This window comes from Cyclopterus lumpus, chromosome 9 (genome assembly GCF_009769545.1).
Source record: "Cyclopterus lumpus isolate fCycLum1 chromosome 9, fCycLum1.pri, whole genome shotgun sequence".
Lineage (NCBI taxonomy): Eukaryota > Metazoa > Chordata > Actinopteri > Perciformes > Cyclopteridae > Cyclopterus > Cyclopterus lumpus.
This window is the reverse complement of record NC_046974.1, coordinates 21976524-21991343: the sequence shown is the minus strand read 5'-3', so window position 1 is coordinate 21991343 and position 14820 is coordinate 21976524. Positions and strand designations below refer to the sequence as shown.

The window sequence follows — 14820 nt, the reverse complement described above, 5'->3', positions numbered from 1 at the left end:
GTGAGGTAAAGCTTTCGAGGTGAAAAATAATTTAAAAATCATTCTGTGATATCATGGAGTACAATCAGAAAACAAAAAGGATGCCACAGGAGACCGATGAGTTGTCCAACTGTCCAGTGCATCTCCGCTTCTCCCTTCTTATTACAAGTTTTCACAAGTCTGGCTCAAAAGAAAAAAAACCCAAAAAACTAACAAGCAACTTGAACTTCACATTAAAATTCTGATTATAATTCCTATCTTTTTTATCGTTTTTTTTTTGGTCTGAAACAGAACACATACAATGTCATCAAGTCCTGTTTTTTTTTTTTTACGTCAGGGAATATAAAGTGATAAGGACTCTGGATATAAACCAAAAGAAACCAAAAAAAACATGTTCAGGGAACACGTCCTTTTTTTTTTTTTTTTTTTACTTTACCATTTCCGTTAGGGGGGTAAGGTTTAAATCATACCAGCCCACCAATCAGCACAAGCTTTCCTTGCAAAACACGAAAGCCTTCCTCAGTCTCAGAGTCATTGGCCGAAGCTCCGTCAAAAGAGGGGATCTCTTTGTCTGGAATATAAATTCATAATTTTTTTTATACAGCAAAAAAAGAAATCAAAAGTGAAATAATTTAGTATGCTATATATCTTAAGTACATCTTTTTTTCTAACTTTGGTTATGAACTTGTCTAGCAATGTTAGTTAGCACTGTTCTCCTCAACATTCATAAGATCTTTGGAACACTATACATCTACGCTAACTCACCACTATTTGCTCCAGGCGGGAAGCTACAGTACACTTTGAGGCGGGGCCACACTGAGCACGGCGCCCTGAAAGCTATATTTGACAAGTAAAAACAACAGCTAAAGAAAAAAACTATATTAATGTGTAAAATCTATCAGCATTAAAAACCTGTGTTGAGAGATGGGCAGGTTAAAGCATTAGGTGAAAAGTTTCCATAATCTACACACTTTTTACAATTAATTACATAGGAACTTTCAACTAATCAACATAGAGTTTGTAAGAGTAATCAGAGGTAGCGAGGTCACAAGCCTATATAAATAGACTTTTCTTTTTTTCTGAGGGGAGGAAAGCTATACAGACAAAAAAATAAACGTACCCACTGAACATAGTTGTCAGTCTAAAACACCTTCTCCTTACCCCCTCAAACAACCCACCCACCCAATCCAATCCAATCTCCCCCTCCCACCCCCTTCACAAGAAAAATCCCAAGACTTTCCAGTTTAAACGTTCACTGAAACATTACAAGTTCTTTAAGTAAATCAAGTACCTCGAAGGGGTTTGTCTTTCCAACCAGGATTCATTCCCGGGAGCACAAGCAGGCAAAACAGACAACAGTGAAAATCCACCCTGTATCGCTGCGAGCAGCCACAGAGAGAGACTTTGAGTATTTGTGGTCTGTAAAACTAAAACTTAATCCAATGTCATCCCACCATTTCTTTCAGGACTTTCAGTTAAAGCATGGAGATGGTCCCAACCCCAGTTACCCCTCCTCTCACACACAGATCCCCATCACCAACATAACAAAGGGTATAAAGCTGTCAGGGTTCAAAATTATCTTTTTGCTGAATTATTGCCAGTATTGTTTGCATGGGTTTTTGGTCAAGATAGCACTGGAGTACAGAGGGGACTCCTGAGTTGATCAGTTTGAGGGGCAATCTGAACAAGCTCAAAAGGGTAGAAGAGAGAAAGGTGGCTGAGGGGCATGAGTTGAGGGCGGGGCTTGACATTACATCAGTCGCCAAATTCACATTTGACAGACTTGCAATGCAGACCACAAGTCGTGCCAGACCACCATGGCTTTGTGACTTTGGCGAGAGACGGGAGTAATGCGTCCCTCGAGAACTCCTGAGAGGTGAGCAGACGTCGCTTGATATAAATGACGACATGATCCTTGCAATCCACAAGTTCCCATCGTCACCAAGAGCCCACTGTGGCTAACAGCTAATATCATCCACTAAGCCGGGACGTCGTAAACTGGAATTCATATGAAGGGAACTATGAGTGTGAATGTGTGAATGTGTGCATGTGCGTTTCATTGCTGTTGAGATGGAGAAACAAAAAGAAAAAAGGTAGTTTCTTTTTTTTTTTTTTTCAATATCCCAGAGTTCTTTGGCTTGATACGTTTCTAAGAGGGTGAGGTGTGCATCCTCAGGTGACTGATGAGGTTACGTTGCTGGGTGAACTTCCCCCCGCATAGCTGGCATTCATACGGCTTCTCCCCAGAGTGGACACGCATGTGCTCCGTCAGACGGTACTGGCGCGTGAAGCGCATGCCACACTCCTCGCACGCAAACGGCTTGAGGCCGAGGTGGCTGCGCATGTGGCGTGTCATGGTGCCCCTCTGGGTGAACATTTTGCCGCAGATGTTGCAGGGAAACGGCCTGGTCAGCCAATGGCTCTTTTCGTGTTGCCTCAGCGTCGCCGGGTCTTTGTAGCTCTTACTGCAGACTGTGCACTTGAACGGACGCGCTTCGGAGCCAAAGCTGGAGGGTCCCACGGCTGCAGAGAGGTCCTCTGCCTCCTCCTCATCCTCCTCTTTCACAAAGGTCCCTCCCTCTTCTTTGATGTAGAGCTCGTCCTCGTTGTGCGTCTCCACGTGGGCGTTGAGCTGCTCAGAACTGGGGAAGCCCTTGCCGCAGGGAATGCACACGTAGAGGTTGTCTCCGAACGCCGGTTCGAAACCCTCCTGACGGTACACGTAGTTGGCACTGTGGTGCCCCCCTCCAGTTCCCCCTCGACCCCCTGCACTCTCTCCGTCACTTTGCCCGCTCTCGTCAGTGTGGTCCTGGCCGTTTTCTCCCCCGTCTTCCTCATCTTTACACTGAAAGGCCTTGCCGTCTTTCTGACCCACAATCACCCCATTGACCAGGGGCTTGTCGTGATCTTCAGACTTCAACCCTGACGCCTCTTTCTTCGGCCATTCGTTCTTGCGAGCACCCTGCCGGGATTTCTTCTGGGGCGGTGGGCCATCAGGCTGGTTTTGATTTTCCTCTGAGGCTTTAGAGGAGTTGAGATCTGCGGTCTCTGAGCCACAGGTGTCTACACCTGGTAGGGTGGTAGAGGAGTCATCCAGTGAGGCACTGTTGGTTGTGGATACTGAGGCAGATTGAGGGGACTCCAGGGAGTTGCTGTGAGGGCTGAGGGCATCAGTGGCTGTGCCCGCAGAGGGAGGGCTCTTCTTGGACAGATCCAGTCCGAGGTCTGGCTCCCCAGCACTTCCTCCACTGCTGAGGTTACCGTTACTGCTGCCATTCCCCCCATTGCCATTCCTCCCAGAGCTGCCAACAAACATTTCGTCGTCTGAGAGCTTGTCCCGAAGGCCTTCATCTGGCTGCGGCTGGTCAGCATCGGAAGGGGTCGGGGGATAGTGGTTTTTGGGGCCAGCTGGGGTAGAAGTGGAAAGGCGCTGGTTGTTGAGGCGTAAGCGGCTAAGGGGACCTGGAGTGGAGGGTTTACCTGGCAGGGGTTTCCCACCACTGCGCTTGAGCTTTTTTCTGCACAGAGCTGCGAGGTCATGGAGCTGGAGGTAGCTGGCTGCGGTTAAGAGGGCACTGAAGTTCTGCTCACTGCTCGGGTCCGACGAGGACAGGAGCTTCCCGGTGTAGATGAAGTCAAGAACTTGTCTGAATACAGAGGGGTTAACCATCTCTGTGTCGAGGTTAATGAGGTTATCGTGGAGGACCAACGATTTGAAGTAAATGCTGCTCGCAGCCAGGATGTTCTTGTGGGCACGGAAGAGTGCATTCTCCACCACAATGATAACATCACACAGGAACCCCTTGGCTCTCTGCTGGTTGAGTTGCAGCAGCAGTTGTTTGGCATGATTTGGCAGTTCCATTTCCACCTTATTTTCTTCTTTCCTTCTCTCTCTCTCTCTCTCTCTCTCTCTCTCTCTTCCTACACGAGCACCACCTGAAGCTGGAAGAGAGAAATGAAAAAGGTGGTTAGCATTACATTTAAGACATAAGGAATTAAGCTTAGTTTAGTAGTCCATGAACATAAGATATGAGTTTACAGATAATTACAATCCTTCCATAGCATTGTGGAGGTTGGTTCATGGTTTTTTGCAGGTTACACCTCCAGTCTATGGGCATATCTCTGGGTAACACACTTTTGATTTTGTACCCCCTCTTACATTTAAGAGAAAAACTCCTCCGTTCATTCTCCGGAGGCTCGCGGTTTAAAAGCTAAGTTTCAGACTGATGATATGAAAAATGAATTGTTCAATACCAATGTATGCCATGGTAAAATAAGTGAAAGGAGGGTAGTGTTTTTTAACAGATCGCACAAAATGTTTTCATAGAAAATGTCAACCAAGCAATGTGTTGTACCAGGTGTACCAGAAGCAATGTGTTTCTGCACAAACTTGGTTTGATGTCTCGTTTCAGTCGGAATAAAATTGAAAACAGGTTGACAGTTGCTCGCATGTCTGACACGTCATACAATTGTGTTGCAACTCCCACGGCGAGCACATCAATCCAAGTACGGGTTTAGTTTAACAAGGAAATTTGCAAACTGTCAGCACAGCGTGCCAAATAATCACACGGCAGCTGAGAAACTGGAACCCCCTCCCTTCCTTTTTTAAACAAACTGCAAACCCACATGGATCAAGTTCTGATACACATCGCCACTGTTCTGGCACAAAAGCCAAATGGGCGGAGAAGAGGAAAGGGTCAAAAGTAACTACTTTTCCAAGGTGCCTCCACCCTGATTTTTCAGTGGGGTTGCCCTCTTTGGAATACCAGCTCACTCTAACCTCCATTAGGTCATGGTAATGTCAGCCCAGCCCCATTGTCTGGGGGTGGGGGTCGGTGCCACTGCAGGGCCGGGGGGAGGGATTAGGTGACACCTGAGCAGGTAAAACTACACAGGAGCTCGGGCAGAGAAGGGTGGGGGTGCGGCTCAAAGACAAGGACAGCAACACCTGATCCTCCAGAGAGGCCCTCATTTATGGAATTAGGACAAATGAATCTCATCCAGTGTTAGACTGCATAGTGATGACCTACTACAGACCACAGTGTTCTAACCTGAAAACACTATTCATTGTAAAGAAATGTACTGCACTATATTCAAAGAGCCTATCCACCGCTCTGGTGTGACGCAACAGTATTAGTGTGCTTTAGTAGGAGCAGTAGGGTGTGTTCTTGTCTCATGTTTAACATGGTTAAAGCCCTGGGCACGCTGGGAAAATGGACACGCATCTTTAATGCCCCTGCTCAGGGCAGGGTCTACCGTATTACAGGGGATTACACAGTAATGCAGAGAAATGCTTCACTCGAGCAATAAATACATGTGAAAATGCACCATTTAGACACAGCGGCAATCTAGAGATTTGCTGAAAATCATGTTTCATATTGCTCAGCAGGAGAAAAGGGAGCGGTTCCTGAACTCAGCTAGAAGCATAGAAGTGGCATGCCTGAGGGCAAAGACACAGGACTGAGCTTGGGTTCTCAAACAACCCACCCCCCCTCTGGAATAAGCGTTCACCTGAAGGCTCAAATTCACAAAAATGTATCAGGCCAAACCCTGATTAAAAAAAAAAAAAATGAAATCACAATACAGCACAGCCACACTTTTAGTCATCCGTTCCTTTAACCAGTCGTTTCAGTTTGAAATCCCCTGCAGAACAATGACATGCCGCATCACACCTTACTTAAACAAAGCCTTAATAATATACCGACCGGGCCCTACAATCACTACACAAGACCCTGATGTGGGATAATCAACGTCAAATCTGCCGACGATGAAGGCGACAAGACGGACAGGGAGTTTGTTGGCGAGGACAACACACTGTCGCAAAGAAATAATACATTACATCTCGCTGAAACAACAAGGTGAGCAGTGTATACTGGAGACGGCTTGCTGAAGTATCATATCAGGCTCTGTTGGAACAGTCAGGCTGATACAATCAGCCGGAGTGATCATTACTCTCAGGTCCAGGCCTGGTCTTGCCTTCTCTGCTTTGACACTTCTACTCATGGTCTTCCTCTATTTCGTCTGCATCCCCTCCCCCATCTTTCCTCTGCTCCTCTCCTCTCCATTCTCTCCCACCCTCACCAGCCTCTCACCGGGCATACAAACACCTCCCGTGAAACAGCCCCTACCCCCCAACGTGAATTACAACGAGCTACTCCAGAATACGGAACCCAGATCTGCAGTTAATCGCAGCGTGTGCTACAGGGGTGCGCGTGGCACTCAATCCCTGTAGGCGGTAACGGAGAGGAGGGCTGCTAGACAAAGAAGGGCCTCTGCTATGATGCCAGCCAGGAAGCCATATATCAGTCAAGACTCTCCCTTAACATACACACACACCTCTGCAGGCTTTATGGGGGGGATTCAAGAAGCTTTTCCAGCAGGCCGACATAAAAAGGGGGCTGGGCTCTGAGTGGTGAAGCCAGCACAGGAAGAAAAAGAAGGAAAAAAAAACCCACAGAGCCCTCCCCCACCCCCACCTCTTCTCATCCCTCTCTCACTCTGCTCCCCCCCCCATCACCCATCACCCACACAGCTACCCTCTCTCCCCCTGGCCCCTCCAGTGCGCTGCTGTGCCGGCTGGATTCCAGGGAGCTGCTAATGGATTACGGATGATCTATATGCAGCTAGGGTGGGACACGTGTAGGCCCAGCTCCCCTTCCAACGGTGCTGCCCAGGAAAGCAGGCTTAATACCACAGGACACGGACAGGCCCACATCATCATGGCAGCTCTCCATCTGGGAGTGCACGGGCGCTCTGGGCAGTTTGAAGAGGCATAAGCAACACAGTATCCAGACTGTTGCTCATATTAAATCATGGATGGCTGCGCTATTAGAGCGGTGGCACGACTAGAACAGTCGCTCCAGAATGCAGGATGACTAGTCCATGAGCATGTTCATATTTACGTAGTTAGCGGGCAGCATTTTCTGCAGGGTTGGAGATGCAGAGATGCCAACATAGCCGGTGAGGAGAGCCGCGAGAAACATTACTCGCTATGGCCAAATTTTGCACCACATACCAATCGAAGACAGCGCTGGGGCTCGGAGAGAACACCAGGGTAGACGTTGCCCTTCGAGCACGAGCACGGGATCAGCTTACTGGGCTGCAGTATTAACCTTTTCAAAAACAGACCACAGCGTAATGATAGAGGGCCGGGGAAAACCTAATTTGAAAAAACACAGCACCCCACTGCTTCACCTCAACCGTGGCTTGTGCCAGGTGCCTGCTGATGAGGAGATTAGCAGACAGGGGTGTTTACGCCGACTAGACAGATCTGACCTGGATCTCCACCACGAGAGACTGAAAACTGGAGCGTCACAAAGTTCCCCCCCGGCGGTGAATTAAACTGGTTACACCAGCCGTCTGTATGATCTGGTTCAACACTATTTTCCACTGTATGTATTAAACAGTGAGTTAGTAAACTTTTCAGAGTCCCAGTTCATGTAGCGACTGGGAGAGCAGTGGGCTGTGGCACTAATCTCCTGAGCGGAGGGGTAGTGAGCCAGGAGAGAGGGCAGAGGTGAAGTCCTGTGGCGCAATAACTAAAACACACCTTACTGCTGCGAAAGGTCACCGGCTAAAAACAACCAATAGAAGACAAGTGGGCTTGCAAAAAACATGTTCTACCTGGGCTCGTCTGTCTCGGCGATTCCTTCATTAAAACGATACATAAAAAAAGAAAAAGGCGTGCGGGTGCTCGCGCTCTGCAGAAGACAGTGGGCGTGCAGGTGAAGACTGTTCGCAGGCAGACAGGGGAAGGGAGCCAATGTACACGAGTGAAAGACCTCACAGAGACAGTGAACACACACACACACACACACACACACACACACACACACACACACACACACAATGCTTGTGGGCAGAGGGAGTGGGGGAGGGGTTAGGGGGATGGTACAAAGCCAGTTTGAAATACAAACACCGAGCAACCACCTCTGAGCCCTTTTCTTTTCTTTCCCCAACATGGCTGCCGCTGATGCATGGGTACGGTTGGACTCTCTGATGCTGCAGTTATCGGGGGTTTCGGCTCGCCAGTGAGGGAGTGGACAGCTCACGGCACAGCGAGGAGATTAAAGTTGAACAGCCAGGCCCTTACTGTATGCCTCTTTACACCTGCGTACCCTCTGCTGTGTCAGAGGAAACGCCACAAACACGCTTCTAGCGATTTGGTCACAGTTTGGGGTTTTTCAAAACGTTTCAGAAACTTTGGTGGAAAGTTTAGACGCACGTTTAAAATCAAAATAATAAAAGACGCAAACTGGGTCAAGGCAGGAAATTGGAGGATGGTTGTAACCTGGACACTGTAAAACCTGCAGTGTAATTGTTGTAACAATATCTTATTTGAAGTGTACTAGTGAGCCCCCCCCCCCCCCCCCCCAGAGCATTTGGTTTGGGCAGGCTGTGCAGTATGTTTAATAATCTATTAAACTGTTGAAACTCTCACTGGCTCACTTATTGCAGTTTGAATCAGAGTTTGGATTGGGGGCACGTTTCCGTTTCCTCTCGCCACACTGCTGACACAGCAATACTTTCCAGAAGCAAACAACCCCTTTAGAAACCTTGATAACTGTGTACATGGCAAAGAAATCCAGTGTAATGTTGTTGTTAACGAGCCACAAGAGTCTTGTATTTACAGTTATTTTCTATACTGGATCGTGATGCATCTAGGAGAGCAGAATATTCAGGGTTATGTTCCAACTAGAGACGACGGAGTGTGAAATAAGGTGACAATCACCAGCTGGGATCCCTTCTTGGAATAAAAAAAATATGTGTCTCCATGGACCAGAACGGCTGGTCTGCAGGATACAAATGCTAGTGAACAGGTGAGTGACCCCAGTGCTGCACGTCTGAAGGTGGGGGAAGTGCACGAATTACAGTGTCCCTACCGCAGTCCTTCCAATTAAGACTAATTTTCTGTCAGCCAGTTCAGCCATGTTGCAGACACACAAGTCCTGCCTGGGGTGCAGAGAAATGAAAGGAACCCCCTCCATTTGCTCACAGGAGGGGGGGGGGGGCCAAAGGTTGCTACGTAGTACGTACCCCATGTGTACTAGAGCTGTGCAGCCAAAGGAAGTAGAGACTCTTTCTCTCGCCCACACACACAAACACGGCGTGTCCAGCGGAGGCGTCGACAACCGGCGGAAAATAATTCATTGTGGAAATTTTCGCCAAAACGACCAAAGCAGCCCCGCGAGTCCTAACCCGTTTCCCTGCATCACAATGAGTTTCTCTCCTCTGTGGTGTTCATGCCATCCACAAGTAACACCAAATGCCGAAGCCACCGGCGGGTCAAGAGGTAGTAACAGGTATGCTCTCTCATGTGTGCAAAAATCACTCACACAACCCCGCCCATCGCACTTATTGTCGCGCAGTCCCCCGTCCTGTTATAGTTAAGACCTGAGGCAAACTACCATTTAAAAATCAGCCAGACTCTATTTAAATCGACACAAGACCATTTAATGTCATGATTAAGAGTACAGTAAATTACACAAACAGGCCGCTATTAATAATGGGTGCAGGTATCAGCGGGCAGAGGTCAGCAGTCATGTGCATAACGCTGAAAATACATTGCCACGAGACGAAAGTTCCACATGGTGCGGTGTTAAAACCTCTGCAAAAAAAGAGGTTTTAACATTGTGGGTTATTGTGTGGAAACTGGTGAGAAAGGGTAAAAAAAAAGATATATATATATATATATATATATATATATATATATATATATATATATATATATATATATATATATATATATATATATATAAAAATGACTGAATCCATTTGACTTACAGCTTTAATGCAATCAAGTGCATGGAGGTTGGTCGGAATGCTTTTTTAGCAAATGTAAATACTATATAGATATATATATATTTGGATGTATTTAGCTTTAGCTTCTTTTGCAGCAATATTTTGGTAACAAAATAACTTGACTGCGGTTTGCCATACAGATGACATACTTGCAAAAAAAAAAAGATAAAAGATGATATGCGAGATGTGTCCAGGTATCTGATCAATAGAAATGTCTAACTCAACCAGGGCATGCTTGCTATCTCTCTGGGTTTACGCATGTTTACATCCGCAGCCTCCATGCTGTGCTGTATTCTGTGGCTCTGTTGCTGCATCCAAAGTGCCCCCTCACCTCACCCCACCCCTCGGAGTAATCAAAGAAAGACACAAACAAACACCAAGACTTTCGCCAGCAACACCGGTGAGCAGCACATCTCGCAAGACCACCGTGCGCCCTCGCCCCGCCTAAAAAAGTGAAGCAATCAAACACTTCACTGGCGAGCGAGCGAGCATATGATTGGAATGATAAAGTGACCTCTGTCTTGAGAGAGTGAACTTTGTTGATGAGATAAACCCCCCCCCCACACACACACACACCTCCCAGTAAAAAGCCGTAGACCCACATGACCTGGAGCCTAACACTTTGGCTAAGGACAGAGGGCATGTTGGGTAAGGAGGGATCCTGTATGGTCCAAGGTTTTACAGAGCTGCCACCCCCTCCTCCTCCTACAGCCTTTAAACACAGCATAACCTTCTGGCTATCAGCGCTGCATTCCACAGACTGTTTCTTCTTCTTCTTAGAAGAACAACAACAGCCCTGCCCGGAGGCGCTTTGGCCGACCGCACAAACCGAGCTGAACCTCCAAACATGCAGCGCGTTACGGGCGGGACAGGACAGGCGGATCCGTATACGACTCGTCAGCCAAGCACAATCTATAAGTCCTCGCCCAACATGTCAGCAGAAACGTACAGCCTAAGTAGCCTTACCGCATTGTGCTGCACACACACACACGGGATGGGGAGGACGGGGAGGGCGAGGCAAGAGCCAACCGGACGATCATGTGGCAACAAACGTGTACAAACACACACACACACACACACACACACACACACACAGGCCTCAAATTACCCTCCAGGCCCTGTCTTTAGTCCACCATAGTCTATGAAACTTGTCACACTGATCAGTTGACCCTTGGTCTTTTTTTGTGGCCTAAAATCAACTTTTTGACACCTCTCACTCAATGCACCTACTTATAACGTACATTTGGCAACAGCTCCAACATGCAGGCGGTTGGGGCTCGGTGATGACATACCACGTCAGAGAGTGCAACTTTCTGGTCAATGGTTCCTTCTCGTTTCTGTCAGGTTTCCGTCGGAACGGCAGCTTGCAAACGATTAATCATTTGTGATATAGTGGACTGCTCTCCTTTGAAGATGCAACTCAATTCAATTCAGTATATTTTGTAGAGTCAGAATCACACATTTGCCTCAGAGTGCTGTAGCAGTGTGTGTGTGAGAGAGAGAGAGAGAGACATGCCGGTCACATGACCTTACCACACTGTCAGTCTTCAAAGCTCGCTCACTGCTGTTACAGATGCAGCATTGTCGTCTTCATCAAACACTCTTAAGCAGCAGAGCCGGGGCCCCCGCTCCAACCGTACAAGCTTCATCTGATTAGATTATCCACATGCATAAAGTGTAAAAAAAATTATCGTTCCTGAACATTGTCAGGCCAGATTTCTTTACCGGACAGGCAGAGCAACCGCTCACTTGGACTCTCCGCCTTCTGGGCGGATGTAACCAGAGAAAATCTAGTCCTATAATCGGTGTATTATAGAGCGGGATAGCAAGTCGAGAATATAGGTGGATTGTGTCTTTTGCATCGCACTAAAGTTGTGACAAAACTCCCGCCCTCCGCCCCAAGTCAAGCAATGTCTCTGCATTTAAAAGAAAGAACTGTGAAACTAGGAAAGGAGGTCAAACAAAGAGGACAACAGGCAAACAAAAAACCATGTGATCGTGGACACAGGTGAGGAGGGACAACACTTTTTACCCAAGCATGAAGACGGACACGTTCAATACCGACATGACTTTGAGAGAGTTGCGGGGGTCTGGTTCAGATTATGTTCTTAGCTGAGGAAAGCAAAAGAAGCCTTTTGCAGAACTAAACATGTGTTGTTGCATTACTGACATTCCTGGGCCTTATTATCGCCATGCCCCTTGGTACTTGAACAACACTAATCACCTGGGAAGCGGAGCAGCCTCTGCACCTGAACATTTGTTTGACTTGCTACCAACTCATGTGTTGTTCTTCTGAGTTGGAGTCAAATAGTCAATATATGAATATACTGACGCTTTTGTTGTTGTTGAAGACACCCAGAAATCAATAGCACTCAACACTGTTTCCATAAGGCAATTTTGGGTCCCAATGTAACGTTACACCCACACTGTAGCCCATCACAACGATGTCTGATAGCAGTGGCCCACCTTTCCAAACCCTCTGCATCATAGGCCTGCAATTCAGTTACAAGTAGCCAAGCCTGCGTTGTACTGTGTGTGTGCGTGTGTCTGTGCACGTTGTAATTAGCCGAACCTTAAACCGAGGTGGCTTAACCTACATATAAACAATGCAGGTTACATCACGTGTATCGGCTGTAACATCTCTGCGATCACCAGGAAGATTGCGCTAATGTATAAAAACAGCGTGCGTAAAATCCGCAGTCCTGGTTAATTATTATTCTTTATTTTTTTTGCACATTCAATTAATAAGTTACCGTTTAAAAAAAAGAAAAGAAAACCCCTCATCAGTGTTGTGATCACACGAGAGCGCTGGGTCTCAATGAGGCATTCGGCTCGGTCGCCTTCGTCTTGTGGGAAACGATGCAATGAACTCGTTGGATTATCATCGGGGGGGGTTTAAAGCAGAGAAAGCGACGTTATGAGTGCGTTAACGTTTCCGCGAGGTGTCCGCGGTTTGGGTTTTTTGTTGTTGTTGTTTTTGTGTGGATCCTTTTTCTGTCGCCCGCTGCGCTTTGCCAGCCTGTCGAATATGTGGTAGCACACACTCGGTCCCACTGGTGGTGGTGGTGTGGGGGGGGGGCATCTCTTATTATTCGCTCACGACGCCAAGAAAAAAAAAACGCCACAACGTTTGCCAACCCGGTCGTTTTGCGGGTTCGAGCAGGCAGTTTTAAGCTTCGCCAAAAGCCGGCTGATAGAGCCGGAATAGGTACCAGCGGAGCTACCTTTTTTCTTTCGTTGGCACGCCGTTGAAAAAAAAAAAAACACACACACACACCACCGTAACGCCGGAGAGAGAGAGGAAAAAAAACCGCTTGCGATCGTTGCAGCAACCCGGAGGAAAACGACCCGATCGAAAAAAAACGCGTTTACGGTTCCACCTTCAAAACAAAAGAGATTAGATGTCTTTTAAATACCTTATTACATCGGTAGGATCCGTCCTCAAGCGTTCTTTGCCATCCTCTTGCTCATCTCACAGCCTTCGGGACGCCATGTTGCAAAGCTTATGACGTTAGGCTTCCTCACCCCTGACCCACATTTGAATAGAAACCAGCCCAGAGTGCAGCAGGGGGAGAAAAAAAAAACAGCCCGCTGTGGGAGGGTTTGGCCACTTTCTCAGCCCAGGACCCCTGGCAACTTTACCTGCAAGATGGCAGAGAAAGAGGCGGGGGTGGGGGTGTGTTGTGGGTTTGGGCCTCCCCTCTCAGCCGTGTTTCTATGTACTGCTTATAATGCAGGTCCTCCGAGTCGAGGGGATATTTAATTTATGGGATAAAAACAAATAGTGAAACAAACATTTAAATTACAGGGTTTAAGTGAAACCCGCAGGTAGTTTCACATCAAATTAAATAAACAGTAGTGAGTTGAAACAAAGTGGCAACTTTTATTGTATGATTGAGAATATTATAAGAAAATAAATTGTTTAATATATGAATATATATATATATATATATATATATATATATATATATATATATATATATACAGTATATATATAAATATATATATATATATATATATATATATATATATATATATAAAGTCGTGCGAAATTCTTTTTAGCAGTTTCCATCAAGTTTCACGGGTATGCTATTTCTATATGCAAATATATTTTAAAAGCGCGTTTTTATTTTTGTTTTAGTTTCTGAAATCGGTTCATCGGCTGCAATTGCAACTTGAGACTTCACAAGATTGGAGTCATCAGACACGTATCAGCAGAGAGAGAGAGAGAGAGAGAGAGAGAGAGAGAGAGAGAGAGAGAGAGAGAGAGAGAGAGAGAAGGGTTCTGGTTCAAAAATTGGGCACCAGATGTGCGGAAGTGTGACGATCTGCTGGCTCCTCCTCTCACCCCCAGAGGACCCCCGCCGAGCCAATGGCGAAACAGGGGACGTGGTGGTTGTGTGTGTGTGTGTGTGGGGGGGGGGGGGGGGGCAATGGACCCCTGTTTGCCCATTGCGCCTCTGCGTCGTTTACTGAACCCTCCATGATGCCACCTGGCTGCGGCTAACGACGCGCGTTCTCGCCCGCGTCCAGCTGCTCGAGGAGAGACCCGCTCGATCCACATGGCGCACATCTTCCGGCGCCTCGACTCCTTTCACGCGCTCGCGTCCAGCGGATGGCGCTGCGCCGAAGCGCTCTGCTGACCCGCCGTGGTGCGCCGCGGGAAGTGCACGTGGAGTCGCGCGGCACGTGGAGTCGCGCTATCGAGGTGCTGCGACCGCACTTGCACGTGCTTTGCGTGGCATTAGCTCGCGGAGAAACACAACACTTGCTCTGAGGCACGCCTGTGATAAACATCACAAGAGTGTGATCTATAGGAGCCGAAGATAAGCCGGTTACTTCCCCCTATAGCTTTAAGTCAATGACACTATTAAGATGTATCTATTGAATGAAGCTGTCAATATAGTATATCAGTCTACAGGAGCTGCATCGAGGCTCATCAGAGAAAAAAAAGGCGTTGACACACTCTGCTCTTTTTCATATTTCACTTTTAATCGTTTCCAACAGGGATCCAAATACAATCGCAGACTAAATGTGTTG

General features: G+C 47.2%; 1 protein-coding gene across 1 annotated transcript; it reads right to left on the bottom strand.

Moving 5' to 3' along the window:
- Positions 1 to 1203: 1203 nt before the first annotated feature.
- On the bottom strand, positions 1204 to 13423 carry hic2 (hypermethylated in cancer 2). The gene is made up of 2 exons (XM_034542642.1): positions 13197 to 13423; positions 1204 to 3921 (listed from the first exon to the last, which is right to left on the bottom strand). The coding sequence occupies exon 2, from the start codon at positions 3839 to 3841 to the stop codon at positions 2129 to 2131; it is 1713 nt and encodes a 570-aa protein (XP_034398533.1). The 5' UTR covers positions 3842 to 3921; positions 13197 to 13423; the 3' UTR covers positions 1204 to 2128.
- Positions 13424 to 14820: the final 1397 nt, after the last annotated feature.